This window comes from Myiozetetes cayanensis, unplaced genomic scaffold (genome assembly GCF_022539395.1).
Source record: "Myiozetetes cayanensis isolate MyiCay16 unplaced genomic scaffold, myiCay2020 scf23, whole genome shotgun sequence".
In the NCBI taxonomy this organism is placed as follows: domain Eukaryota; kingdom Metazoa; phylum Chordata; class Aves; order Passeriformes; family Tyrannidae; genus Myiozetetes; species Myiozetetes cayanensis.
The window spans coordinates 6,803,983-6,831,375 of record NW_026087445.1 but is presented as its reverse complement, the minus strand read 5'-3'; the positions used below and the strand labels follow the sequence as shown (position 1 = coordinate 6,831,375).

Sequence of the window (27,393 nt, the reverse complement as noted above, 5' to 3'; positions counted from 1 at the left end):
ACGCGACCTCCACCGGGCCGCACCGCTCCCCCCACCCCGCCGAGATCCCTCCGCCGCGGGACACCCGCCCGCGGGCAGCACCCCCCCGTCCCCCGCTCACCCCCGCACCGCGGCGGGGAGACTCCCGTGAGGCGGGAGGGACGCGCGGGGCGGGGAAGGACGGGGAGAGGAGGCGGGAGGCCGGCGGGGGAGAGAGGCGGTGAGGCGGGACTAGGTTTGGCGGCGGAGGGATCCGAGGGGCGAAGCGCCGCGGTGGGAGGGGGAGGCAGGGCCAAGATGGCGGCGCCCTGTGGGCCGAGGGAGCCCGGAGTGGTAAACAGCTGAGGGGAGCTCAGGGACAGGTGAGTGCGCCGGGCCAACCCGCGGCCCGGGCGACACCGCGGGCAGCCGCGGGGACGGAGAGGAGGAGGCAGAGCACAGGGACGGGCGGGGGAGCAGGGAGAAAGGGCTCGGGGAGGAGAAAGGGAAGGGGCCGGGGGGATGGGGAAGGCGGAGGGGGGATGTTCCCCCTCCATCCCCTTTCCTGCCTCACTCCGTCCCCTTTCCTTCCCCTCAGCCGGGCTTGCTCTGGGACGCTGCCCGGGGGGCTGGGGGGCTCTGCCCCCCCCGGGTCCCCCACCAGCCCTTTAATTGTGCGCGGTTTGTCGAGAAAAGGCTCAGTATCCTCCGTGGAAACGCTGAGTAAACGCTTGCAAAAGCGATTTCCAGGCTTCCCCTGCCTCAGTGGCTCGCTGAGGAGGTTCCTTAGTCCGGGGTTGGGCATTAAATGAACCAGTTGTTGGAGTCTGTCCCCTCGGTGAGGAAGGCTTTTCTCATTTCCTTGCTCCTGGGTAGGTAATGTGAAAGTCAGGATGTTGTTTACTTCTGCAGTAAAACATTTTGCTTCCTGTTATCACAAAGAACTTGCAGGGCTGCAGTCCTGAAGTTTTCACCCTTTGTTTGCTGTGGATGCAGCCTCTGTCATTGTTTTATCAGTTTAGTCAGAGCTTCTCTCCTGGCCGTTCTGTGTTGGTTGTTTTTTCTCTTTAATGAGTCTTTTACAAGGCAATGAGTGAAAGAAAGAACATGCCTTAAAGGAATGTATGATTCAAAACCCATGGAAATGACCCAGAAACTGGGATCAGGTTTCCAGAACTGTTTCCAGACGTGCTGTTTCCAGAGAACCTTCCAGTGGATGCCAATCCAGGTTTTCATTCTTTGTGTGGTCTGATCCTGCAGTTTCCTGCCATTAAGTCCTGGGGATAGTTGTTAGAAATCTGTCAGAATTGAAGCACTACTGAAGTGATCCTATTAAGTGGGAAAATTCCTTTTCAATTTATATGTGTGAACAGCTAGAAACTGAATCTTTGAAAACTCTGGAAGTTTTAATAATCACTGCAAACATTGGGAGTGCATCTGTCTGCTGTTGGCTTTGGGAAGCAGCCATCAGATACTCTGCTTATCAAAACCAGCTACATCACATTTAAGTTTAAAATAAAACCAAGGGGCTTAAAATCCTTTGCTCAGTAAGACACTTTTTTGCTTTGTGTTTGTTTGTTCGTTTGTTTTGAGGTTTTTAGCAGCCCAGTCCTACATTTCCTTTATGAGGAATTGTACAGACTTACCCAGATGAAAATACAGTCAGAATATCTAATGTGTCATGAGATAAGCTTTAATTAAAGTGATTTTATCTCTGGCTGTGTTTAATCATGGCACCTTAACTCTTTGTTACTTGAAAATTTGCTTTTTATGGTGGCTAAAAAAAGTAGCGCTATTAAAGGATTCCCATGTGAGATACACTGGGCAATTGCAGATGTTTTGGTGTTGGAGCAAATATTTGTCTTTAGTAGCTATTTGTAGTTTTAAATGGCTGCTGGCTCTTATTTGGAGCTGGACTGCTGGGATGTTGACTTGTAGTGATTCCTGAAATTCCTCCAACTGCCGGACACCTTCGTGTTAGTCCTGACAGGAGCTGGGGATGGGATTCCCAGTCAGTCTGTGCACGAGCTGAAAGTGTGCACACACTCTTACGTTTATTTGATATTGGCAAAAGATCCCTTCTCCTTTATTAGGAGGAAATCCTTCCCTGGGAGGGTGGGCAGGCCCTGGCACAGGGCACAGAGAAGCTGTGGCTGCCCCATCCCTGCAAGTGCCCAAGGCCAGGTTGGAGCACCCTGGGCTGGTGGAAGCTGTCCCTGCCCATGGCAGGGGGTGGAATAAATGATCTTTACTGCCCCTTCCAACCCAAACCATTCTGGGATTCTCTGATAACAAGCAAATTAAAACAAATCCGTGGTGGAGGCAGGGGAGGGGACCAGATTTTGTGGCGTGTTGCAGGCAGGTGGATATTTGAGAAACAATGTTACAGCTTAGATCTTGGTCTGCTACCAGGCTGCTGCATTTTATTTTCATGTAGTTTAATAAACATAATGAGGACAAGTAATGATGTTTCCTTTGTTAGCATAATCATTTCTTTGGGTAGCACGTTAAGAGTAAAGAATTGCTGTCACTTTTCTGGGCATTGTACATGTTTTGTTTTCACTTTAACAGTTGCACATCACTTGCTGTTGTTCTGTGTAGTGCTGACTTCAGTTCTTGGAGCAGTTAAAATGCCTCAGTGAGTACATCAGATAGTTTGCAGTGGTTTCAAGGTTTACTGGGAATATTTTAAAAGATTCCTCTTGGGGGCAAAAAAAACCCCAAAGTGCTGCAGAGATTTTGGAGTCTCAGTCCTTGTGTTGGTGCCAAGGCTGGAGCTCTCAGTTCACCTGTTCGTGGCTAAAAAAGATTCCTTAGTTGGACTTACCTTCCTTGTGCAACGTTAACTGAATTGGTGCAGAAAACCAGGGCTTGTTCTTATTTATTTATTTATTATTAATATGTGCAGTTGGGTGGAAGGAATGAAATAATTCCCTAATTCCACTGAGTAGCTGGGCTGGTTAGCAGAGCTCCTGCCAAAGGGTGAGGTGTCAGCCCTGCCGTCTTTGGGCTTTTTTACACGTGGGTTCCTTTTAAACAATGTTCCCTCCGACAGAAATTTGAGGAGTAGCAATTAGCAATAGTGTTATTAGCACAGCAGAGAGTCAGAAGAATCTTAAAAAAATGCTGAATATGGTTATTGGACTTTTGTGACCTTCCTGTTCCCACATCAGTTAAGCACCTGTAACACAGTGAATGTATTTAATATCAAGTTAGGATTGGAGTCTTGTATCAGATCTTAAACTAACCAGAAGAATATTAGAGGCCAGACACCTTCATTCTTTACAAATGAATAAATAAATTAAATTGATTGTACTGTCAGTTGTAGTGATCAGTTTGAGCAGAGGTTTGGAGTTGTTATTCCTGGGTGGTGAAAAAGGGAATAATCAGCTCTTTGCTTTCCTGGGCCACCAATGGTTTTTCTCCCTGCTGTCCCTTTTCATTCATTGCTTATGTCACTTCTGTGATGGCAGTGTTTGCTGTAACTGGGGGGGAAATATAAAATTGGATGTTGTTAGGAAACCTAAAGCAGGCTTTGATTTTGTGTGTTGGATGGGAGGAGTGAGGCTTAATCCTTTCCGAGCAGCATTTCAAAGGCTGGAGTGAAAAGGGCTGCTGTGCTGCCAACGTGAATTTTTCTCTGGAAACAACAATTGCTGTAAAATCCTTCTGTCCTCGTTGGTGGCTTTTGCCAGAGCAGCACCTGAACACCTGAGCTGCCCTTACCTGCAGTAGAAATCAGGTGGAAAAGTGTAAATCTGGAGATTCTGCTCTCGTGGTGTTGAAATCTCCCTTTTCTCTTGGAGTCAGGGAGGGAATAACCATTCACTGCCATGCCCCAAATTTAATTCCTGATTAATAAGGAGAGATAAAATGCTGATGTTGATCCCCCACCTCCAGAAGAGGCGCTTCTGGTGTGTGGATTTGTGTGTTGTTGCAGCAAAGGGTGCTGTGGGAGGAGGGTGTGTTTGTGGTGTGTGTCCCCCTCCTCCCCACCCTCTGAGCAGCATAACTGGCACTACCAGCTGCTTTTTCATTTGGCTCGAGATAAAAATACACTGAACAGAAGAACATCTTCCCTTGACAGAAATACTTACAGAAGTCATAATCTTTGGGAATACTCTGCTGTTTCTTTCTCTATTTAGCCTTTTCCAATTAATATTTTTACAGCCTTTGTCTCGAGTCTGTTGTTTAAACTGGTTTGTGTTGTGGTTAAATTGGCTACTGAAAAAAATAACAATTTAAATTTGGTTCTTGCCTTGTTGGCTTCTCCTTTCCTTCTGTAAGCTGGCTCCAAGGCTGTGTTGGTACTTAAAATTAATACTTTTTACTAAAATTTGTCTTTATGAGAGCTCTTGAATATAAGAATGAAAGCTCTTGAATATAAGAAGTGCTGTTATATTTTCCAGTGAAGTTAAAATGATGCATTTCAAAAGGTATTTAATTAGATTTATTCTACTCTTTACTAACCAAGTGCCCTGGATCTTTCATATAAAACTAATTTAAAAGTTAGTGAAGAGTCAGTGAATCAAACCACGTGGAAAACTTACAGACTTTGTTTTAATCCTCTTCGTTCCAAGTGTGGCTGCAGGGATGTGGCATTTCTTCTAAAGGGGGAATGACTGGAACATCTAGAGATGGAAGCATCTTGTAACTATGTATTTGAGCAGAAGGAGGGGGTTGTGATGTGATACTGTAAAGATTCACCACAGATGTATCAATTCCAGATAAAAAATACTGTGGCATCCAGTGGAGGATCTCGCTGTTTCACAAGGTGGTGGGAGCCCCTTAACCTGCCCTGTCCTTATCTGCAAGATTTGAAAATCACATCCCAAGTTCCTGGTAGGACTGTGATAAATCACTGTGACACCACAGCCCCTGGGAGCTGAACTGCATCTGCCAGAGCGCAGCGTTTTCTGACTGCAGTTAAAAGCCTGTTGCCTGTAAAGTAGCTGCTCAGCTGTCTTTGCTTAAAAAAGTGGGATGTGATTTAAGGCTGTTGCAGGAATTTCCTGGTCTGTTCGTTTGTGTTGGGCACAGCAGAGCTGATGCGATGAGAGGATCTCAGTCTTATTTAGAATTTCACTTTACAGGAGATCCTGCATTGAAAAACCTACAATTTAATTTTTAAAATTGCAATTATTTGTGTATGGTGGGGTGACAACTTTGTCCTGGTTTGGTGTAACTTCAGCAGGTGAAGTTCCACCTATTGAAGTATTTGTGTGTAATATTGCCCTGGTTTGGAGTGTGGCTTGAAATACTTGTATTAGTATTTCAAATATGGGCTTTTGGAGTGGAGGCTGCTCCACTTTAAGGTACTCCAGGGCATGACTGACAAGTTTAAATGAACGATGCTGGATTTATTGGCACAAGGTCACTCCAGCCATCTGTTTTAGTTGAGGGAGCTCGGGAAATGATCCCGTTATCGGGACCGAGCTGGGTTATCAGCCCCGCTCTTATCTGATGGCAGCACAATGGCCCAAATCCTCTTACCTGCTCAACATCTCAACTGGTGTTTTCCCCCATCTGGCTGCAAGTGTGTGGTTGAACCTGACTTCCAGACCCCATCCAGAGGAAAAGAAGAAATAAAAGCGTTCTTTTCACTGGTGGGGGAGGAGGGTCAAAGAGAAAAAGTGTTGGCAGGGTTTTTATGGGGTAAAAACACACAGACTGATGTTCACGCTGCTTTAATTCTCCAAACAGGTTTTGCTTGCAGCTGGCCTGGGGGTGTGGTCATGCCTCTCTTTTGTTAACAAGACTTTAAAACAGCTAATTCAGGTTGCTCAGGGAGCTGGTGGATCTGTTGCTTCACCATCGCTGAGCCTGTGTCCTGACAGAAATGGAGGGATCTGTGTCAGTGAGGCCTTTCTTGCTCTCCAAGGTGGTGTTCTCAGAAATGAAGGAGCGGATTCTCTGTAGGGAGCTGCTTTTCTACACACCCCTCTGAATGCAGTCTGGGTGTCTCAGTAGAGCTGTCACTGAGTCAATTCGATGTTATAACACTTATTAGGAACTCAAAAAGCAGCTGAGGCCTGAGAAGGAGTAATAAAGTGGAAGGTTGGCTCCTCAGGTTGCACGGATGAGTGGCTTCAAAGTTTTTGAAAGGATGGTGTCACTCTTTGAGCGTTGTTTGTCTTCTAAACAACAAGTGCTCTGAGGAAGAAGTTGAAGCTTGGGAGTCTGCACAATGTGGAGAAATAAAAATAAAAAACCCAGAACCCCAATCCACAGCAAATCCCAGCTCTAATTTTATGGAACCTATAGATTAGAAATCCATTCTGGTTTGAGTAAAAAGTAACTTTTCCCCCACTCCGAGTTATTGGTTTTTTCATTGTCCAAGTCTTGCTTACACCACCAGCCAGTTTTAAGTCTGTAGGTTTAAGGTCTTGCCAGCATCAGGCTTGAAAAAAATAACCTTTAAATCTGAACACTTCAGTGATCAGACTGTGCTGGCTGCTTGTTCATGAGCCTTTATTTGGACTGTTCAGTTGTGACCACTGAAAACTGAGGGTGGGGTGTTTTGTGTCCTGAAATGGTGATTACTGGAGCACTGCAGCGAGTCAGTCCCTACTGAAACGCCTGTAGTGAGAGTGGTGCCATATTATCACCTTTGAATTTGCAATCCGTGCCAGATTAAGTAAACCGATGTCTGGTGGCACTGAGAAAAGTGACCTTGGGCAGTTCTGCAACTCCGGAGTGATATGTTGCAAATGACAAAGTTTACTGGTGGCCACGTTAACTCCTGCTGGCCGGTAACAGTGTTAAACCAAGAAAGTGAGATGTCTACAGGTAATTAGAGTGTTATTTAAAATAGAGCACTGAACTATGGTCCTTGGCTAATGCCTAACAGTGTTTTGACTAGAATCTAAAGGCTTAAATTAACTATTCTAGGCTCAGAATAGAGGAGGATTCTTTGTGTGTTAGATTTTACCTATCACAAATAACAGCTCTTCAGCAGCTCCTGAAGGGTCACAGTACAAAACTGGAGTCTTGTGAAAGCCATCCAGCTGGAGGCAATTGCACAGCTTAACCTGTGGGCAGTTCTGGAAAGGGCAGCTGTGCAACACCTTTTGGTGTTTTTCAGCCTAAGGGCTGACTTTTCTCGTGCAGGAGGGACGAGGTGCATCCCTGTAAAGAACTGAATGCTGTTCTGAATATACACAGAAAAATAAATTGTGCCTTTCCTTGACCTCTTCCTGCTTTTTTCTCTATCAGTGATCATGAAAGGTGTGTGGCTGACAGCACTGCAGACAGAAGCTCAGCTCGTCCACAGAACAGGTGCTGTATAAACAATTGCAGTAAAAAAAAAAAAGACTTTATGCATAAACTTGGGATGTGTCAGTCTTGCCTTCCATGGGGGAAGTGAACAATATGTGCTGGCTGGAAGTAGGAGGGAAAAGAAACCCTTACTGATAAAATTAGGTGTGATGTGACTCCAGATTCTTTCTGCCAATGGAAAAGGTTCAGCACGGGATTTTTATGGGTGAAGAAAAACTTCATATTGTGGTAGGTAGATAGATGTGACACCTGAATCCCTCTGATGCTGGGACATGGGAAGAAGCCATCCAAAAAGCCTGAAATGGCTTAGATTTGTTCCCACTTACTATTGAGGACCTGACCAGTCGTGTTATCTGCACGCTGTTGCATTTAATACTCTCCACAGTTCCTGCACTGCAGAGTCTGTAATGTTTTATTCACCAGTCACACAGTTTGTAATGTTTTATTCACCAGTCACACACGTGTTGTGCTGCCCAGCCTGTGGTTTGGTGTGCCCAGGGTGGCCGAGAGCAGCAGCTGCAGTGACCCTGACTGAGTTTCCCAACAGCTGCAGCTTGGCCATGGTTCAAGTCTTAAAGCCCAAATCTGTTGGTGTGAAACAATGCAGAGCCCAGGGCAGCAAATTCCTGGGCTGGTCACAGGAGTGGAGAAGGATCTGGAGGTGGGTGTTTTCTCCAGAGTTTAGTCCACTGTGCAAAGGAAAGGTGGTTTGAGGAGGAATTACTGTAAGAAAGCAGGAATGGAGGAATGGACTTGAGCTCTAGTTTGCTAAGCTGGTAAGAGAATGATCTTGACAGTCTAGTTATAATTGCCAAGGTCTTCTGCAAAACAGATTATTGTCTTTTTGAAAAAGGGGAAGAAAACCCTGCTAATAACATTTTTTTTTTTTGGAAACTCTTCTCTTGCAGCTTTTACTGCAGGCATGCAAACTCGAGCAATCCTTGCAGTGTGAAATGGGCAATGCTGCAGAAAAGAAATCAAGGTGAGAGATTTAAGATGGAAAAGTTCATTCACCTGCTCTCTCTTCTCTCCTAGTCTGGTAGAGAGACACCAATGAGGAACCTCCTGAAACTTTGACCTCCACATTCATGTCAGTACGTGCATCATGGCACAGCAGGGAAATGTTGGTGAGCTCCTCTCGATGCTGGATTCTCCAATTCTGGGTGTCCTGGAAGATATAACAGCTGCATTCAAAGATAATCTCGTTTGTGGTATGTGTCCTTTTATGTAATTCCAGGAAGGGTTTTGCTTTTACACCAGTAAAGGTAGAATAAATGTGATTTTTTTTTCTATCAAACCCTGTCTTTGCAAATGCAGCTTGAAAGAAACTCCTTGATACTTGGGTTTGAAATTGCTTTAAGGATTTAAGCTTCTCTTCAGTTCATTTTGCTTAATGGCATGGCTCCTGGAAGGTCTGTTATGTAATTGTTAAAATACTCTTAGAGGATGACTGGCTTTTCCTGGGGCACAGCCTCAAGTGGGAGCTGATGAAACTTTCTTTGTCAAGTGTATCTGGAAAGAATTAGGTGGCATCCACATTATGAGAACCGGTGGGATTTTGTTAATTCAAAAAAAAAAAAAAAATAAACAAAGCAAAGCAAAACAAAACAGACCCAGACTTTCTGAGAAGTGATTGCTGCTATTAAGGCATCACTTGTGCTGACAGAGCCTTTTCAGAGCTTGAGAGCTCTGCCAGTGTCCTTGTCCCTGAACTTGCTCTCCTTTATCTGCTGAAGGGAGAGAACATAAAGTTAGTCCTGAACTCTTTACCTGTACTGGGTAAGGTACCCTTGCAGTTCAGCTGCCTCTAGGTTTTTAAGGTTAGACAGTAATTGTTAGTTATTAAAATAAATGGTTGCTTTCCCTGAGCCAAATGCAATTGCTTGAGTGGTTTGGAACCAGGAAATGTAGTTGAGAGGTCTCATTTTCCCAAAGGTCTGGTAAACACCAAGTAGTGCTTCTTGTTATAAATTGTGTAATAGTTGTTTAAAAGTCCTGCAATGTCCCTGTAGCAAATGCTTAATTTTTAGTGTATTGAGAGTGTTTTTTCCCCTCCCTTTCTCCCCAACTGACAGACCGTGGGCCTGTGCTTGTCAACAACCTGGTGGACTATTACTTGGAAACCAATTCTCAGCAGGCACTGCATATCCTGTCCACGCTGCAAGAGCCTCATGACAAGGTAAAAACAAATCTTGTTATGGCAGATTTTAGCCTGGGACTGAAGCAGCCTTTAAATAGCAGCTCTTAGAACTCTGGGGTTCCAGGCTGGTGTAGAATTACCTCGTGCTGTAGAGATGTAGTATCTCTGTAGTAAGAGTAGTTAAGCTTTAAAAAAAGTTCAAAGGTCTCCATTTCTTGAGTTGCTTAAACTGACCCAATTAAGCAAAGGACCTCTATAAAGGAAAGTTTTCTGAGGATTAGAGTTGTCTCTTTGCAATGCTTGTGCTGCTTGGTCAGTCCTGGATGTGTTGGCCCAAAACAAATTGGATATTTTGAGAGCAAGTAAGGATTTTTGAATAGGTTAGGAATGGCACTACAAATTGGCAGCTGACCAGATTAGTTTTTCATTATTTACTTATAAACATTTCCCAGTGCAGTGACTTCTGGACTGACTGGTTTGCATTTGTCTACCAGCCCTCTTACAGTTATTGCTGGGGTTTTGTTTCCTCCTGGATCCTGTGAATTTGTAAAATGCCCACAGTTCCCATCACTCACAGGGTCAAAACTGCTGAATATAGATTGGTGAAAAAGAACATACAGCAACTAAATATAAATCCCTTTCCTTTTTCAACCACTCTCTGCAAAACCCTTTATCAGCATCTACTGGACAAAATTAATGATTATATGGGCAAAGCTGCTACTCGTTTACCCACTCTCTCTCTGCTGGGACATGTGATAAGACGACAACCATCTTGGAAACATAAACTTTCTCAAGCACCCCTCCTGCTTTCATTACTTAAATGTCTCAAGGTAAGAGCTCTCAGCGTTGTCCATAAAACACCTGATGTAAACACAGATACTTGTAATGCAAGGCACTTGGTTTCTGGTTTGGTGTCATTTAAGCCACAGGGGAATTAATGTGAGCTAAAGACCCCTGTTATTGCTGACAGTCTTTGTTTCTACAACCCACTGTCACTGTGTATCTGTGAGTTAGGAAATTTTATTAAAACTTTTGAAAAGTAAGTTCAAGAGGTCCCCTGGTGAAGTTGATGGGTGTCTTGAATAAGAACTTCATGAGAAATCCAGTAACTTGCCCTTGGTGCCTTCTGAAATGGTGCACGCAAGGCAGTGTACTCTACCTGCAGCTTAGAAGGGCTGTGCAATAGCTTATTCCATAGTGAAATTACCTTGGAATTAGCAGATTTTTCCTTCTGAGCTCCAGACATGCTGGATTACAAGGACATAGCTGTTTCCCCCTGCTTTGTGGTGTTTTTTTTTCCCATCTGCAAATTTGTCGGTTATAACACTGTACAGCCCTGCAACAGTGAGTAAAGAATGGAAAGTGCTTTGAGACCTGGAATGCATAGTCAGTGATGGAATTTAATGTGATGGTGAAGAATTCACATTGAAGTGACATCTAAATGTATGATGTAGCCAAGTGCCAGTGCTCTTCAAAACAAAACCACCACTGATTTGTAACTGCCAAAGGAGCAGCTACAAGTGCTGTGACTGGAACTCCTGGTGAGTTCTGGTACCCTTTGCAGTGGGACTGAGAGAGGAGTGAAGTGAGTCAGAAAGCTGGTAGGAATAGAACAGAGCTGTGGAAGTGCTTGGGATGTGCACAGGGGAATGGGAAGGGACAGGGAATGTGCTGTAATAGTTTGTGTGTGACTGAGGTAGACACAGAGGAAGAAAAATCCCTCACACTGAACAGGTCCCCTCAGCCCTGGTGGCTCCTGGGAGGTACCAAGAGCAGCTCAGTAGCACCTTACCTGTGTTCTGTACACCCTGTGCTGCCAAAGCACAGGAGCTACCAAGGAAAATGTGCTTTGAACTGGGGGAGCAAGTGGGGACTCCAGTGGGAAAGAGTTTGAACATTTTCTGATACTGTTCCATGTAGCCAGAGGCTTTCACTGCCACATCCCTTCCTCACAGTCCAAGCCAAGGCGTTGTAGCATCCTTGGATTATTGCTGGGTGAAGTATCCAGCAGCCAGAGCCATCAGCCAGCTCAGGAGGAAAGCTTTTGAGCCCTGTGTTGGTAACTGGCCAACACCCTTGGACACCCTGGGCAGATGGGCAGTTCCAGGGGCTCTGAGTGCTGTGTGTTCTTAGCTCTGGGAAGGAAGGAAGGTGACACATAAGATGCTTCACATACCAGTAATTTTTTTTTTCCACTCAGCTGTGGAACTGGAACTGTGGTGATTTTCCCTTTTGAACTAAGTCAAGTCTTTGTGCAGGAAAGCAGCAGAGTAGGAACAACAATCCCAAATCTTGGAGTTGTTCTGGATGAGAAAACACTCAGTAATCTTGGATCATTAAGCTGTGGTAGGGTTCAGAGGAACTGTTTCAACAGAGAACTTTTTCCATGATGATGACTCAGCCTTCACTTCATCCTTGGAAAAAAAAATGAAGTTCAACACTTTTAACTAATGCAGGTTTTTTCCCTTCTTGCAGACTGACACAGATGTAGTAGTACTCACCACAGGTGTCCTAGTGCTAATAACCATGTTGCCAATGATTCCTCAGTCTGGCAAACAGTACCTTCATGATTTCTTTGGTATCTTTGGGCGTCTCTCAGCCTGGTGCTTGCAGAATCCAGGTGAGATTTCAACTTTGTTGCATGCAGCTGTGGTTTGGCAGAGTCCCTGTGACTTTTATTGCAGTTCTTTTGTGAGGCTCTTAATGGTCTGAGATGATTTTAAACACATAAAATGGTGTATTAAGCCCACAAGCTGTTCTGTTCTTCAATAGCATTGGGGAGTTCTTTGCTTAAAATTCAGAAGTCTCTTAGATTCTTCCATGTGGTGCTGTTACTACATGAAGTTTCAGTGCACCAAAATGCTGCCCTGATGACAGTGAAAAGCAGAGATTGATCTTACTGGCTAGAGAAGGGAAAATGCTCCCATTTGAGGCGGATGATTTGGGAATTGGAGATTCCCAGATTAAGCGGGGAGGGGAAAGAATCAACGGACGTAAGAGTTTATTTTAACGTGCAGCTAAATAGTCATGGAAGTGTTGGTAAAACTGGTCTTCTCATTTACAGCCTTGGCTCTGCTGAATTTGTTGAGAGGGGTCTGACACCCAACCCTGGCAGTGTCTGTGTGTGTGTCTCATGGCTGAATGAACAAATGCTGTGTTAAGCACATAGAGATGCTATTTAGGGAGCAATTCTGCATTGCAAGTAGGATTGGAACTTTAAGATGGATAGTAAGATTCAAGTCTGTACTGCTTGCTTTTTTGTGGATGCAAGCTTTTAGTCTGAGGTAAAACAAGCCTTAGTTTTCTTTTTTTAATCATTCTTACAAATTTTGGCTCATTACCTAGAGGGGTTTTGGGTTTTAACTTGAATAAAAATGTGTACTTGAGAATGACAGGACACTGTTGTAAGTAATGGTCCATATCTTAATTTTTGGTTTTGCTGTGAGCTGATGAATAAATGTTGCCTGTTTTCTGGGAAGACTTCACAGTTTCACTAGGGACTCTTTGTATCTCAGAAAGCTTGTCCCAGCTAACATTTCAAATTTAAAAGTTCTTTTGCTTTGCATTCTTAAAAGTTTTTGTTCTTTCCTCCAATGTAATGAAAAAGATTTAATTGCTTTTCCCAGGTCACGTGGCAGAGATTTACCTTGTCCATCTTCATGCCAGTGTTTATGCTCTCTTCCATCGTCTTTATGGAATGTACCCTTGCAATTTTGTCTCCTTTCTGCGTTCTCACTACAGTATGAAGGAAAACTTGGAGACTTTTGAAGAAGTAGTCAAGGTAAAGTGCTGCTCATCTATGTATTATCTGCCACAAGGAATTCACAGCCATATAAAGGCAGGGATTTGCCAGTGAAATACCAGAAATGTGCCAGTTTAGCTGAGGGCTGCTAAACAAAACAAAAGATTAAAAATTGGACTGAAAACTCAGTTGGGAGCGAGATGAATTCTTGAAGCTGTGATGTGAATTGGTTTTATCTGTTAAATGCAACACTCTGAGTGATTGGGATCAGTGGTTTTCTCATGGGTTCTGTGCAGCTCAGTGCAATCCAGAGGTGCTGTGCTGGTAACACCTCCCTCTGCTTGCTTTCCCTCCCCAGCCAATGATGGAACACGTGCGAATTCATCCAGAATTAGTGACTGGATCCAAGGACCACGAACTGGACCCACGAAGGTATATAAATATATATCTGTTCACTCTGCTCTTAGGAGAGGCTCTAAGTGAGCAGCTTTCAGTGGGGTTATTGCAGGTGTGCAGCAAACCCTTGGCTGTGCCAGCAGCACCGTGTGCCCAGGGTGTTTTGCCACCCAGATTCACAGGCACACCAGGTAAACACGTAGACTTTCTTCATCCCAGCTTTACAGCTGGATGAACAAGCAAAAGCTGTTGTGAAAGGCCATTAACAGCAGTGTTGGGGTTTGAAATTCATCTTGTGTCTGGGATGGAATCTGTCTTCTACTAAACAATTGACATCCTCATAAAGTTCTAAGAGTTTGTAATGAATAAAGTGAATCTACCAGGACATGCTTCCATTGGCTTAAGGTTTGGGTCATATTCCTTTTGGTTCTGTTGAAGAATGTGGGATTTGAGTGTTTAAAATGGCTTCAGCGTGTCTTGTTTTGGTACCTAGATATTGGTTCATTTAACAGATCAGTTCTTTTAACAGGTATGTCTTAACATTATCAGCTGTATTAGATTTCTTTAGCAATAGGCTCATTTGCCTGCAGCAGCACCACTTGCTGCTTTTCTCTTGTCTCCACAGGCCCAGCCACTGAAGAGGAGAATTTGACTCTTGTTGCTGCACTGTAGTGCTCTTGCCCTGCTTTTCAGAGCCACTAGGAAATCACTCCTAACTGGGAACCCATTGAGTGTCACAATGCTCAGTTTGGCAGGGGGGAGGGTGGCACCACTAAGGAGCACAAAAATTGGCACAAAACTACCAGTGGAAGCCTTCTGATTTGGTATCTTGAACATAGAATATCTTACTTTCAAAAGCACTTTAAAAGACAGCCTTCTGGGCTTTGTGTTCTTTACAGTGAACTTCCATGCCCTGAAAATATTGGGCAGATCTAATCTGGCTGCTTGATGTAGTGAGGAAGAGTTTTCAGGATGAAGGAGATAGTAATATGACACAAAACCCTCAAAAACATTCCCCAAACTTGGGAGGAAAATCACAGACCTGAAACTGGCATTGCAGACGGTGTTGGCTTAAATAATATAAGATTCCCTCACTGCTGGCATGTCTAAATTTTGCCTACCAACATCTGAGTCTAGCTGAGCTGATTTCTCCAGCTGCTGAAGCTCAGGATCAACCAAGTCTTCGTGTGCTGTTCCTCCTTTCCAGAGTGCTCCATGGCAGACCTTTGTGGATCTCTTTGTCCAGGCTGTTTTTGTCTCCTCTTTGAGACCCCCTCTTACAAAGTCACCTGGTTGCAATTTCTGTGTGGTGCCTTGTTCCAGTTGGGCTGGGAGCATTAGCAAAGCTGTCTGGAACAAAGGAGCCATCCTGCAAGCCAATTCCTCCTATGTCCAGGAACTCTTTGTTTTTAACAATCATTGACTAACTTACTCTTTTGGATCCAAAAACTGTCTGCAGGTGGAAAAGACTAGAAACTCATGATGTTGTGATAGAATGTGCCAAAATCTCCCTGGACCCTGCAGAAGCCTCGTATGAAGATGGTTATTACTCTGTGTCTCGGAAACTCTGCACAAGCTTAAAACATCATCAAACTGACCCCAGTGCCAGCTCTTACATTGACACACAGAGCAGCTATGGTAAGACCTGTCTGATGGCTTATCAGTACCCAGTTGCTGGAGGAAAACTGGCCCTAGAGGAAAAAAAACAAACAAAAAAAAAATCTTACTGATTTATCCCACTTAAAGTCTGATTCTTAGGCACCAGAAAATAAACCATCATTACAAAGAAGAAATATATAGATACATGTTTTGTACATGTTCACAAAGTTGCTTTTCCACTGTCTCTTCCTCCTCTTCCTTTCACCATCCCCAAACAACCAAACTAACCTAAAATATGAAGCTGTAGTATGTTATATATTCAATAGATACTTTTTTAAGCTGCAAGAAAAGTCTCTTGTTTGCTAGTACAAATGTCTGTGTTGAATGGATTTGAAATGCTTTGGTTACAAGCCTTTAAATCCTAACCAGAAAAACCATGGAGTTTTATTTGATGTGTTGGATACTTTTAAATTATAATTCATTATTTTTTTTTAAACTTTCAGGGACTTCTACCCCGTACTCCACTCCTCGGCCAACACTATCACAAATGCCAGGGCAGCTACCTCAGATCCTGAGCCCACAGTCCTCGAGGCTGTCAACTGAGCCACAGCAGGTAAAGCAGAAGATGAAGCACAGCAACCTTTCATGCTTTGCACTTTCCTAGTTTCTCGTGACATCCTAAAAATTCACGTTTCTGAGAAGTGCTGTGAATTGTTCAGTGCTTTGTGTACGTTTCAGATTTAATCCCTACCTGATTTCCTGTGTGAGGACCTGGATTTGGGGGCTTCCCATGTTCCTTTTCTGAGCTCTGATGTGTGTTCTGTGTCTGTGGCACAGGTCACCATCTGGAGCCCTTCTGCAGTGTGTGGTATGACCACCCCACCCACCTCCCCTGGAGTCGTCCCATCAGAGTCATCCCAGTCTGCATCACAACCTTACAGCAAAGCTTTTGGCACCTCTGGTACGTGCTGAGTTTTGGAATTCGGCTTCCAAGGTTTATCATAATGGAAATTCCAGCTGTAAATTGTACTGTCAGCCTCTTAAATGGGAATGCCACACTGTGCCATCTGACAGGCTTGAGTTGTGCCTCCTGGGAACTCCTCACCTAGAGCAGTGCTGGTGCAAACACTGAGAGGGGAAATCCAAGAATTCAGTGCCAAAGTCTGAAGCAGCCTCTTGGAAACTGTGCACTTTTATATTGATAAACAGTGGAAAGAGATTTAAGTAAATGGTTGAGATAGTGTTTAAACATACAATTCTTCACATAAAATAAATCAGCTGAAAGGAGGAAGGGGGAGCCTGCTGAGAAACCTTGTGCTCCTTTTCAGCAGGGGGGAAAGGAACACCTTTGGGAACACCAGCCACATCTCCTCCTCCACCCTGCACTTCAGATGACTTTGTGCATGTTTCACTCCCTTCAGCTGCTGCCACGCCTCCTAAAAAGGTATTACAAAATTCTTCTGCCAAACTAATCTGGTTTTTTTTTCATTGACTTGCCTTACATGCAGTGACCATAACTGAGAAAGAAAAATCAGAGTGACTGGTTTATTAAAAAAATGCTGCATCTCGTTGCAAAAACTCATTTTCTTCTAAGTTTAGACAACTATTGCCACTTCCAGTTGCACAGTTTTCAGACTTCTTACATGGGTTTGCTGTTTAAGCCATCTGTTTGCAGTAAATGTGTTTCTGTGAAACTGTCCAAGAGCTTTGTTTCCAACAGTACTTAATGCAAATCATGTATTTCGGGTTTGTTTTGTTTTTCAGGAGGACAAACCAGATTCTGGGAGGCCTTTACTGTACCGACAGCAAAATGTCATAAACAGCGATAAATCATTGGGTAAACTCCATTTTCCTCTCCCCATTGCTTGTTGTAAACAAATCCAATTTTATTGACACATGTTCCAATTCCCAAACGCTTTTCCACAGGTTTCTATCTTTATTTTTCCCCCCTGAGTTCTTTGTAGTTCCAGGATCCTGCCTTAACTGTGATTCAACTTAAAACCTAGTGGAGCTTTTGATTTCATTTTAACCATTCTCCTTCAGGAAATAGATTGCAGGGGTTTTTTCTTACCTGGCTCTCATGTATTCTTATGAATGTTTAAATATACAGACCTACACTGAAGGCTGAAAAAGGATATTTATTTTTTATAGAAGCTGATTCTTTGAGGATGAATTTTTTTTAATTAGAAGCAGCAAGCTGTATATATGAAGTCTTACTTCAGCAAGTTTTATGTCACATGTCTGGGTCAAACTGTAAGGATAGATATGATGCTCCCTTTTAAAGGCTTTTGGGAAAACTTTGTTTCCTGTCTGCAATTATACTGCTGTACTTGAACCTTTTTTTAAAGTCCTGTGGAATATTGAAATCAGCAGTGGATGGTTGAGGAACTCAACTTTCAATAGGTAAATCTAGATTCCATTTTCCATTCTGTCATCTACATCTGTGACAGCGGTAGGAAAGCATTTTGGCACCGTATTTGAGACTTCTGTGCTGTGAATCTTTACTGCCTTCAAAGTGGAGATGACAGTGAAATTTAAAGCTGGATTTCCTTGGTGTAGTTGTGTAGGAACACTGGAATCTGAACTTTCTGAATTCCAAGTTAAGAACAGGCAGGGTTTTTCCCTGTGCTCCTGACCTGTGACTGAGCTGAGCGTGAGGTTTCTGTCCCACATGCTCTGGTATCCCCCTGGCAGCTCTCTCGGGGTTTTGATCAGTAGCCACATGTTGGCAAGTTTGTATTACATCAGATTGCTAAATTTCCTTTGTTCAGGCAAGTGCTGTGTCCTTGTGGAGCCAGAGCAGAAGCTGAAGGGAGGTTAATGTGAAGGTGGAAGTACAGCCACGCTGCACATGAGCCACCCTTTTTTATTCCAGTTACCTAATGGGTTAAATTGCAAACAGCACATCCTTACAGAGGCTGTGCAATAGCAGATGTTAAGTCTACAAGATTACATTTTGGGATCAGGACTGACCTGTGACTGATCCACCTGGCTCCCACATGGAATGGAACAGCAGTCAGGTAACTTCCTCCTTTGAGGAAGCATCTGAAGGAGGGACAAGCTTATCCCAAGGACCTTGCAGCAGTAAAACACTTGTATTTTGTGCTGTGCTAAGGCTGGAGAAAACAGCACCTGAACAACTAACTTTTTGATTTTCCTTCCTCTTTTTTCAGACATCCCCAGCAGTAAAAGTTCAGTAACCTTAAGTGATCTTGCGGAGTTTTTGGGCGGTTTGTCGTTTGAAGACAGCGCTGAAAAGGACAGAGAGGAAGGTAATGCCTGTCACCCTCACCCACATCTGAGCTTAGGAAATGTCTGTAATGCTGAAATACAAGGTACATAATGGTGCTCCCCCCTCTCCTCAGATGCAATATCTAAAGAGATCTCGGAGATCACCACCGATGCTGAACACATGGTGCCTAGAGGAGGGTTTGACTCCCCGTTTTACCGCACAAATGAAAGTCTGTCAGGCTCTCAGAAGAAAACCCACTCAGCCGTCTCCAGTGTGCAGGGACACAGCCAGACCTCTGAGCCTTTAACATCCCTGGACAAGCCTGGGCCTGAGAACGCACGGGAAACACCCAAACAAACGTTTACTCCCATAGACAAGCCCTGTGGAGGCTCTGGGGAAAGCCCTGCTGGGAACAGGGAAGGAACCTCTGGGGAGACGAGTATCCTCACTCCCAGCCCGTGCAAAGTACCAGCACAAAGGAGGGTGGTGTTTGGGAGTGGGCAGCCTCCCCTCTACGAGCACCTCTTCGAGGTTGCATTACCAAAGACTGCCTACCTCTTTGTTGGCAAGAAGACTGAGGAGCTGCTAAAGAAAGCCAAGGGAACCCAGGAGGATGACTGCATGTCCTCGACTTCTCCCGTGGAAGTGCTGGACAGGCTGATTCAGCAAGGAGCAGATGCACACACTAAGGAGCTGAACAAGTAGGTGACTGAAAATATTACTTTACAAGCTTCCTTGTTACTCCTTTTTTGTACTGGCTTAATCCTAATAGCTGTGCCTGAAAAGCAGCTGCACAGTTCCTCCTTATTCTTTTTATACCAGCTGACTTAATTGTGCTTTTGCCAGGCTACAAGCTCTTTTGAGGTGCACATTCTACTTTCAAGTGACTTGCAGAGTGTTTTTTATATTTAAACTTAATGCTGCATTTTCATTTTTCAGACTGTCTCTGCCAAGCAAATCTGCTGACTGGACTCACTTTGGAGGTGAGGAAATTTCTCCTGTGTTTTGGCAATGTGTTCCTCTATTATTAGACTTGCTTAAACAATGACCTGCATACCTGTGTTTTTTTATAACTAATGCTGCAAAAAGATGGTGCCCTCCATTAAGCCGTGGTCTATCTGCTTAGCAGATAGGTAGCTGTGTTCCAGTGAGATGAGCTGCTATTTTTCATCTTTGAAAAGTGCAAACTGCCCTCCCCACAGTTCTAGACACTTCTGCTTTTGACCATTTCAGACCTGCTGGGCTTCAGAGTGGTGCTGCTCATCCAGCACATCCTTCCACCTCCTCACTAACAGTTGAATCTAAAACTGATGATTGTTTTTCTTGCTGCTTCAACCTGTGTGTTTGTCATAGTTCTGTGCTCTTAGGCTTCTGTGGTGATGGTGAGCTTGCTTTTTTCCCCTTAGTGAGGGGAGGAATCCATCTGAAACACACACACACACACACACACACACACACACACACACATGTTGCTTTGGGAAAAACGTTTACAGTTTGAAATTTGTGTCAGAGGTCAGATAGAGCAGATGGATTTTGAAATCTAATTTTTCACTTCAGAAAACACTTCCCATGTGTGGAACAGGGCCAGTGCAGTTCAGTAAGCTCTTCTGTATCCCAATCCAGGCTCTCCCCCTTCGGATGAGATTCACACCCTGCGGAACCAGCTGCTTTTGCTGCACAACCAGCTGCTGTACGAGCGCTTCAAGAGGCAGCAACACGCCCTGCGCAACCGCCGGCTCCTGAGGAAAGTCATCAAAGCTACGGCTCTGGAGGAGCACAACGCTGCCATGGTGAGCAGGGAGCCAGCTCTAGCACTGATGGAAACACACTGGTGCTTAACAAGTGTTAATTGGTCTGGCCAGTGTGCCACTCGATTAAAAGAGAAGCCTCATTTCTCACCTTGCTGAGGTCAGTGTTTGTGGAACGACTCGTGCGCTGTCATTAAAGGCAGTAGTTTCTAGTTGACTTCAGGCAGCTGAATCAGTGGCTGCCTTCATGCTTGACCCCTGCCAGCATTTGCCTGTGGATAATGTTAAAGGCTTCCCTGGTAGTGGAGCAGTTGTTCAATGCCTCATTGCATATTAAAGGAAATATTGTCCTTTTGGTCCCCAGTTGAGGAATAATTAGCAAAGACTGAAAACTCCAGTGTTCTTTTCCAGAGGTGTTCACTATGTTGCAATTTGAAGTTATAAGTGCATTGAAGATGTCTCATTACAGATTTAGGTGTGTTTCATTCTGTTAATTCCATCAACAGTTTCACCTTCTGGTGATTCACTGCAAGAGCCAAAAACAGACTTCCAAATGGATTTTGGAAGACAAACTGTTATTTCAGGCTGTGAAGCCCAAGGCCCCACTGAAAGCATGAGGGGCAGTGTAAAAATGTGTTATTGCTCCTCGCGCCTTTGGATGTGGCTGGGAGTTCTCAGCCTGTCCACTCTTATCACCATTTCATAAACCAAACCCCAAAAGCCTTAAGAACATGCCCTGTATAAAAGTGTTCTGTGTGTGGAAAAGTGTTTACCTGCCCTGGACAGCTTTGCTTGGCTGGGCCTTTAGGACAGGTGTCCTTAACTCATAAGCAGGTGCCTTGTCTGATGCTTCATGTGGGATTCTTAACAGAAAGATCAGCTGAAGCTACAGGAAAAGGAAATCCAGGCCTTGAAACTGAGTCTGCAGAAAGAACAGGCGAGGTACCACCAGTTTCAGGAGGAACATGATAATATAGTGGCTCAGCTTCACAGCCAGATCAGACAGCTGCAGCACGACCGGGAGGAATTCTACAACCAGAGCCAGGAATTGCAGGTATGAAGCACGAACAAAATTGTTGTCTACTGACTGGTTTTAAAAATAACCTTCTTAATAACAAGGCATGAAATATCTGAGAGAAAGCTGCACATTTCTTTTTGAGATGTAGTCTTAATTCACAGCGAGGCAATGCATAATTGGAAGTGCTTAGCTTAGTCATGGTGCTTTTATTGTTGTTTTGTCCTGTCTTTAGTCTGGAAATAGGAAAAGGCAGAGCTGGTTTGGGGGCTTTCACAAGGGCTCAGTATAACTCGATTTCCAGTGCTGGGAGTTACAGCTTTCCAACCCTGTGCCCTTGCTGTCCTTGGTGAAGTTTCAGAACCCTGAGTAATTTTTTTATCACTTGAACAGACCAAGCTGGAAGACTGCAGGAATATGATAGCAGATCTGAGGTTAGAACTGAAGAAGGCCAACAACAAGGTGTGTCACACTGAATTGCTGCTTAGCCAGGTTTCTCAAAAGGTAAGAAAAGTCAGTGCTCCAAGGGTCCTTTTGTGTCTTTCTGTTTATTTTTTGTCTCATAATTTTCACCAGGTGCTTTTTCTTTCTTGTTCTGAAAGAAGGCTGTATTTAGTTCTTTAGTCTGATATTAATTGCACAAAAGCAACACAGAAAAATGTATTTTGGTGAGGAAACTGAACTCAGTTCGAGGGCTTCTGAGTCTTCTCACTTTGGCTGCTTTTTCCACAGCAGGAGTTTGCAGATTGAGCATTATGAACTTGTATTAAATCTTGCCATTTTAGCGATCTTGTTTATGTCAGAAGTTGAATGAAAATTCACATTTCTTTATGAAAACTCATTTATTTAACACTGTTTACAATGCTCTGTCTTTATCTCCCCCTTTGTAAAAGTCCCCTGTGAACACAGTGCCTGTCAGCTGTGACTCTCCTGCTGAACCACCCATCCCAAGGTTGGATCCTGTTCCCTTTCTCTTTCCAGCTTTCCAACAGCGAGTCAGTGCAACAGCAGATGGAGTTCTTGAACAGGCAGCTGCTGGTTCTTGGGGAGGTCAACGAGCTGTACCTGGAGCAGCTGCAGCACAAGCACACAGACACTACAAAGGTATTGCAGAGCTGCAAGGGAGGACTTTTGGGGAGGCTTCACTAGAGGGCATCACCCAGCATTTCCCAGCCTTGGGTTCAGAAGGAAATGCCTCATAACTTAACAGATAACTTTGTCCTGAAATTAATTTTCAGGGCTTTGATTTTGCTTTTGTTCAGATATCTGTCTGCACTGTAGGTTCAAGGAACATCTTCAGTGCCCCTTCTGAAAGCTCAGAAGGAGTGGTTGGGGTACACCTGAAGTCAGTTTTAGCTACTTGATATAAATTCTTAGCAATTTTTTTTTTCCAAAGACCAAAATGTTACTGTGCTTGTAATATAATTGACAGCAGATTGTTGGTAAAGTAATGAAGGGAAATAGGGCCAGAATTTGGAGAAAGATCTTAACCAGGGTTTTACTGGTTTTCGTGAGGTGCTGCTCTAAAACAAACATCTTAATCTTCTCACTCACTCATTTTCCTATTAGAAATTAGTAGTAGCTACACTAAAACTTCTGTGGTTCATATGGTTTTACTTCCTAACTTCAAAGAAACCTTTTTTTAATTAGAAGCAAGTAAATTACCCAACAATATAACTGTTTCTGCGTGAGAGAAAGTAATTAAAGAAGGTGAATAACAAGCCCAAAAAAAGGCTTTTACTGCTGTTTAATGAATGTCATGTTGCAAAAATGGATTTAGAATGGAGTTTGTCTATTCTAATCCAGTGCAGAACTGGCAAGTTTGCTTTGATGAAAAGAGCTTTTCGTAAGGAACATTAATGTGCTAATAAATTCCAGTGATGGGGAGTTATTTTAACAGTGTACATCCTCAGCATAGCCAGTTTTCTCTATCTGTTTTTAGAAATGCCGCTTTCATTCTCTCCTCCTTTAAAACGGGCCTATTTATAACATCAGAAACACGTCTGAACACCAGTAAAAATAACACACTATCAAATTATGCTTTAACTTTGTGTCGTTTGCCTCGAGGAGGTTGAAATGTTGCACGCTGCCTTTCGGAAAGAACTGGAGAAAGCAAAGTCCTGTGTTCAACAGCAAAGCCAAAGGCTTGATGCTTCCCAGAAGAGGATAGCTGAACTGGAATCTCAGCTTGCAAAAAAGGACCACCTCTTCCTGGAGCAAAAGAAATACCTGGAAGATGTCAAAATCCAAGCAAGGTAGGGGCTTCCTAGGTAACATTTTAGCTGTGCTTTCTCATGTGCATTATCACGGTTGAGGCAGACTCTGGAGACACTGGACACTTTGGTTTCTTTTTCTGTTCAGAGGTCAGCTGCAAGCAGTAGAAAGTAGGTACAAGGCCCAGAAAAGAATCACACAGGCATTTGAGCTGGAGATCTTGGATCTGTTTGGGCGTCTGGAGAAGAACAGCCTGCTGAAAAAACTTGAAGATGATAAAACAGAAGCAGCTGAAGCAGCAGAAGAAAGGTAAGGGTGGTTATGTGAAATAGGTAGGACTCAGGACAGTTGGTATCCTTGAGGAATTCCTAGCACTTGGATGCATCACCCCAAAATATTCGTGTTGCTCCACCTTTTACAGACTGAATCTGTTTCAGGACTCTGCCCAGGTTACAGGGAGTCCTTGACAACTCTGGAAGTGCTGATGCAGTACTTCTCAGATAGCTGGACTGTTACTCAAATTTGAGAGAAACCGCACTTTAATCTACAAATTGTTCTGCTGTTGTTCAGTGTTTGTTTGTTTTACATCTGCCTGCCTAAAGCACCTGGGCAGTGCTGTAATTCCCTTCAGATTGTGCCTTTTTTCCTACACCAAACTCTGCCACAGCATCAGGGTAATCCTTGCACTGCCAGCTTGTGGTGATCACTGTGCTTGGGATGGGTAAAGGAAAGATCTCCAGTCCAAGGTAGATGTCCAGGTCTCTGCTGTAGCAGATCAGGATCCAGTTGCATTCTGCTGGGGGATTATTGTTTTGGACTTAGAGCATTGCACGTTGCAAAGCTGAGTGTGTGACACTTCTGGTTACTCCTGCTTTGCCACAGAACTATGAAAGGAGGAAACCTGTTGAAGTACAAATTCAGTAGCAGAAATGGAAGGTGATCCAAGGAACCTGCCTTGGCCAGTGTTTCCCTCTCCATCATTTACTTGCTGTGATTTCCTTGACACTGTATCCTCCCTCCTTCCCAAACAGGGTGGATTGTGGCAATGAAGATACAGTGGCAGGAAACAGTGAAGAAACCATTGGCAGAAACGGAGAGACCAAACCTCCCAGCACTCGAGGCAGCAGTAGCAGTAAGGGTGGCAGCAACAGCGAGCTCTCCACCCCAGAGAAACCCCCGAACCAGAGGCTGAGCAGTCGCTGGGAGACGTCCGTGTTGCTGGAGCCCTCGTCCACTGTCCCTCTGACTGTAGGTTCACTCCCCAGCTCCAAGAGCTTCCTTGGAATGAAGGCACGAGAATTATTTCGCAACAAGAGCGAGAGCCAGTGCGATGAGGAGGGTGTGACCATCAACAGGCTGGCTGATGCTCTAAAGACTGAACTATGTAAAGATCCAAGCGTGGAGTCGAAGGCCCCTCCGAGCCCCGATAACCTCAGCCTCTCGCCCAAGCTCCAGGAAAGCAGTGTTGGACAGCTTCATATCATGGACTACAATGAAACTCATCATGACCACAGTTAAAGAGGAAGATAGTCAATCAGTGTTATTTTCATATTCTTGGCATAGAACAGGAGGCGTGAGTGCAAGTTTAACTAAAAGCTTTTATGTTTCTTTGGTCTGAGCAGTGGCTCATGCAGCGGAGCAGGATCGGTGGCCAGGAACCGAAGGAGGCTGCTGAACGAATGCAAAGTGGATTTTTGGGTCTGGAATTGAAATGCCCAGCCTAACTCTTGCTTCTTTCTCCAATTCAGTCCTTAGCAGCGTGTACTAATTTGAAGGGACAACTGGTAGCATTTGCAAGTATTTTTGCCCTTTCTCCCTGTCCCCGGTTGAGTGGCTGCGTTGATGAACTTGAGTGCAATATGAGGCCAAATTAACATTTGTGAGTCTACTCTGAATGCTTTGTATTTCCTTGCAAGCTTCCAATTTAGAGCAGTTGGTTGTGCTGCCTGTCCAGGTGACTTCAGTTCCTTTCATCCTGGAAAGAAGCAGCACTAGAATTTCCAGTGCATTCATCTAAGGGTCTCTGTTTTGCCTGCCCATTGTCCCACATCCCTCAGTCTTCATTAAGTTGGAGTCTGATTGCATACCCAAATGTTTAAAGATACTGTACCTCTGCAAAATGATTCATTCTCCCTCATTCATGATCATTGTTTATATTGTCCTTAACATTTCCTGGAAAGTTACATTTGAACAGACAAAAAGGAACTGGAGCTTGTAATGCAGAAGAGACCGTAAATGCTGAAGACTTGTTAAAACACTAGCTTCTGATCTTCTTGGTATTTTAAGTGTTTGCCTGACAGACTGTTACTGACCTCAGACTGGTTCCTATGGGAAAGCAATCGGGGTGGGAGAAGAGGGAGAAGGAAGCTTTACTCAAGTAGGGAGAGCGTGCAGAACCTGGATGTAGAATTGCAAGCTTATGAAGATCTGCAGAGGAGGATTTGTTTCTCTAATCAGGGAAATGTGCTGCCAGACCCTCCTTCACAGTTCTGCTCTTTGTTCCTGGTCTGAGCAAGACCACCGTGGTTTGAGTCCAAGCAATTGGCTTCATTCTTCCTGGGAATGCGTTCAGAATATGGTTTCCTCAGAGTGCTCTTCTGCTCAGGCTGCAGCACATTTTTGAGCTCAGCAGTGTCAATTTGGCTCTAGGTCTCTCCCCTTCACCCTCATCCTGCTTCCTTAGAAGGCAAGGCTGAGGAGGAATCCTGCTCAAACTGGGAATCGGAATCCTGGCGGGAAGCCTTTCGATGTTAATCAAGTCAATGATGAGCCTTCTGTGAAGGAGGATTTTGGGATCAGGGCTTGTCAGTGGTCAGACTCAGTCTCCTTCGTGACAGAGCAGAGCCTGCTGTTAGGAAGGCAGAGAGTGCTTGTTCTAAATGTTGGATGTGTGTGGGGCCGGCTGTGCTCGGACACGTCGGGCTTCACCGTTACCCTCACACGTGACCTCTCCTCTGAAACAGTCTGTGGGTGGCAGCTGCTGTTCAAGAATCGCCTCACATAGAAATCAAGTCCAAGAACACTTGCATTTGTAGTTCAAATCCCTTCTTAACCTTGATAGGAACGAGGCTGTCGAAGCAGCTGGCACTGTGCTGGCTCGCTCCTGACAGGACTTCCCCCCCTCCCATTTTCCGCTTCTTCCGTAACACCCAGGGTCTAAATACATTTCTGCCCGTCTTAAATTATTTTCCGTGTCCTTTGGGTTGGTCAGTCGGAGCCCTGAGAGTAGAGGTTGAACTTCAGTGGTTGTGTCCAAGCTTGACTCTGCATGGAATAGAGAGTAGAGAGTTGGTTGTAAGTGCCAGACTGGTTTTGTCGACATGTCTTTAGGCTTTCTCAGACTTAGTGGTAGCAAACGTGGTAGCGTGTGTTTCGGGAAGATTTGGAGGTTTCCTGCCCCTTTCCCCACCAGATCCCAGCCCCAGGGAGGGAACGGTTTGCACATTGCCCTGGTGGGCTGGGATGCTGGACAAGCTCATTCCCCACCCTGCCCTGCCCAGCCCGGGGGTGTATCCGGCGTTCCGAGGAGAGGTGGGTTTTGTGTCGGTTACAGAAACGCCCTGGCAGTGACTCAAGCTCATTGATAAGGTGGCTTTATTCTTCTTTTAAACAGGATTTTAGCACCAGGATAGTAATGGAAACCACTTTCGGTTTGTTTATGGACCACAAAGATTATGGAGGAACAAAAATTTTTTGCAATTATTTCTTTTTTTTTTTTTTTTTTTTGTAAGTCTAAAAATCGTGGATCTGCTGTATGTAGTTAACTTGCAGTTTGTTTGAAGGGGTCCCATCAGTGAAGTGGAAACAGATTTTTTTAACTGACTGCTTTTAGTTAAATCTAAAATTGCTGTCTTTGTCAAGTTAATCTGTTCCCTGCCTCGCTCTTTGTAAGCATGTTAAACAATCCACATTAAATGCCATAAATATGAAAAACGAGGAAATGGTACAATCGTAAGCTAAAGAGAACTTAAACCAAAAGGAGGTTTTGCTGTCCTTATTAGAATGTTCTAAAATGTCAAGGCAGTTGCTTGTGTTTAACTGTGAACAAATAAAATGTATTGTTTTGCACTA

The 27,393-nt window shown here is 44.2% G+C and overlaps 1 protein-coding gene across 5 annotated transcripts; it reads left to right on the top strand.

Moving 5' to 3' along the window:
• Positions 1-254: 254 nt before the first annotated feature.
• On the top strand, positions 255-27,393 carry TSC1 (TSC complex subunit 1). Of its 5 annotated transcripts, none has more exons than XM_050319945.1 (23): positions 255-341; positions 7,174-7,236; positions 8,272-8,447; positions 9,312-9,415; positions 10,054-10,206; positions 11,852-11,996; positions 13,003-13,157; positions 13,477-13,550; positions 14,974-15,152; positions 15,617-15,726; positions 15,951-16,074; positions 16,445-16,557; positions 16,878-16,950; positions 18,287-18,385; positions 18,479-19,046; positions 19,285-19,328; positions 19,969-20,135; positions 20,965-21,147; positions 21,502-21,612; positions 22,090-22,212; positions 23,176-23,363; positions 23,470-23,631; positions 24,354-27,393. In XM_050319945.1, the coding sequence occupies exons 3-23, from the start codon at positions 8,342-8,344 to the stop codon at positions 24,838-24,840; spliced, it is 3,468 nt and encodes a 1,155-aa protein (XP_050175902.1). In that variant the 5' UTR covers positions 255-341; positions 7,174-7,236; positions 8,272-8,341; the 3' UTR covers positions 24,841-27,393. The 5 variants fall into 5 exon arrangements, with proteins under 5 accessions (XP_050175902.1, XP_050175903.1, XP_050175900.1 ...); XM_050319946.1 differs by having other exon boundaries at positions 16,442-16,557; positions 23,179-23,363; XM_050319943.1 differs by having other exon boundaries at positions 16,442-16,557.

What these genes read in the sequence shown, in the direction of transcription:
- TSC1 (XM_050319943.1), top strand. Translation starts at nt 8,342, where the DNA reads ATGGCACAGCAGGGAAATGTTGGTGAGCTCCTCTCGATGCTGGATTCT. An exon ending in CAAAGATAATCTCGTTTGTG is followed by an intron (nt 8,448 to 9,311) that starts GTATGTGTCCTT and finishes CCCAACTGACAG; the next exon opens with ACCGTGGGCCTGTGCTTGTC. An exon ending in CACGAACTGGACCCACGAAG is followed by an intron (nt 13,551 to 14,973) that starts GTATATAAATAT and finishes AACTGTCTGCAG; the next exon opens with GTGGAAAAGACTAGAAACTC.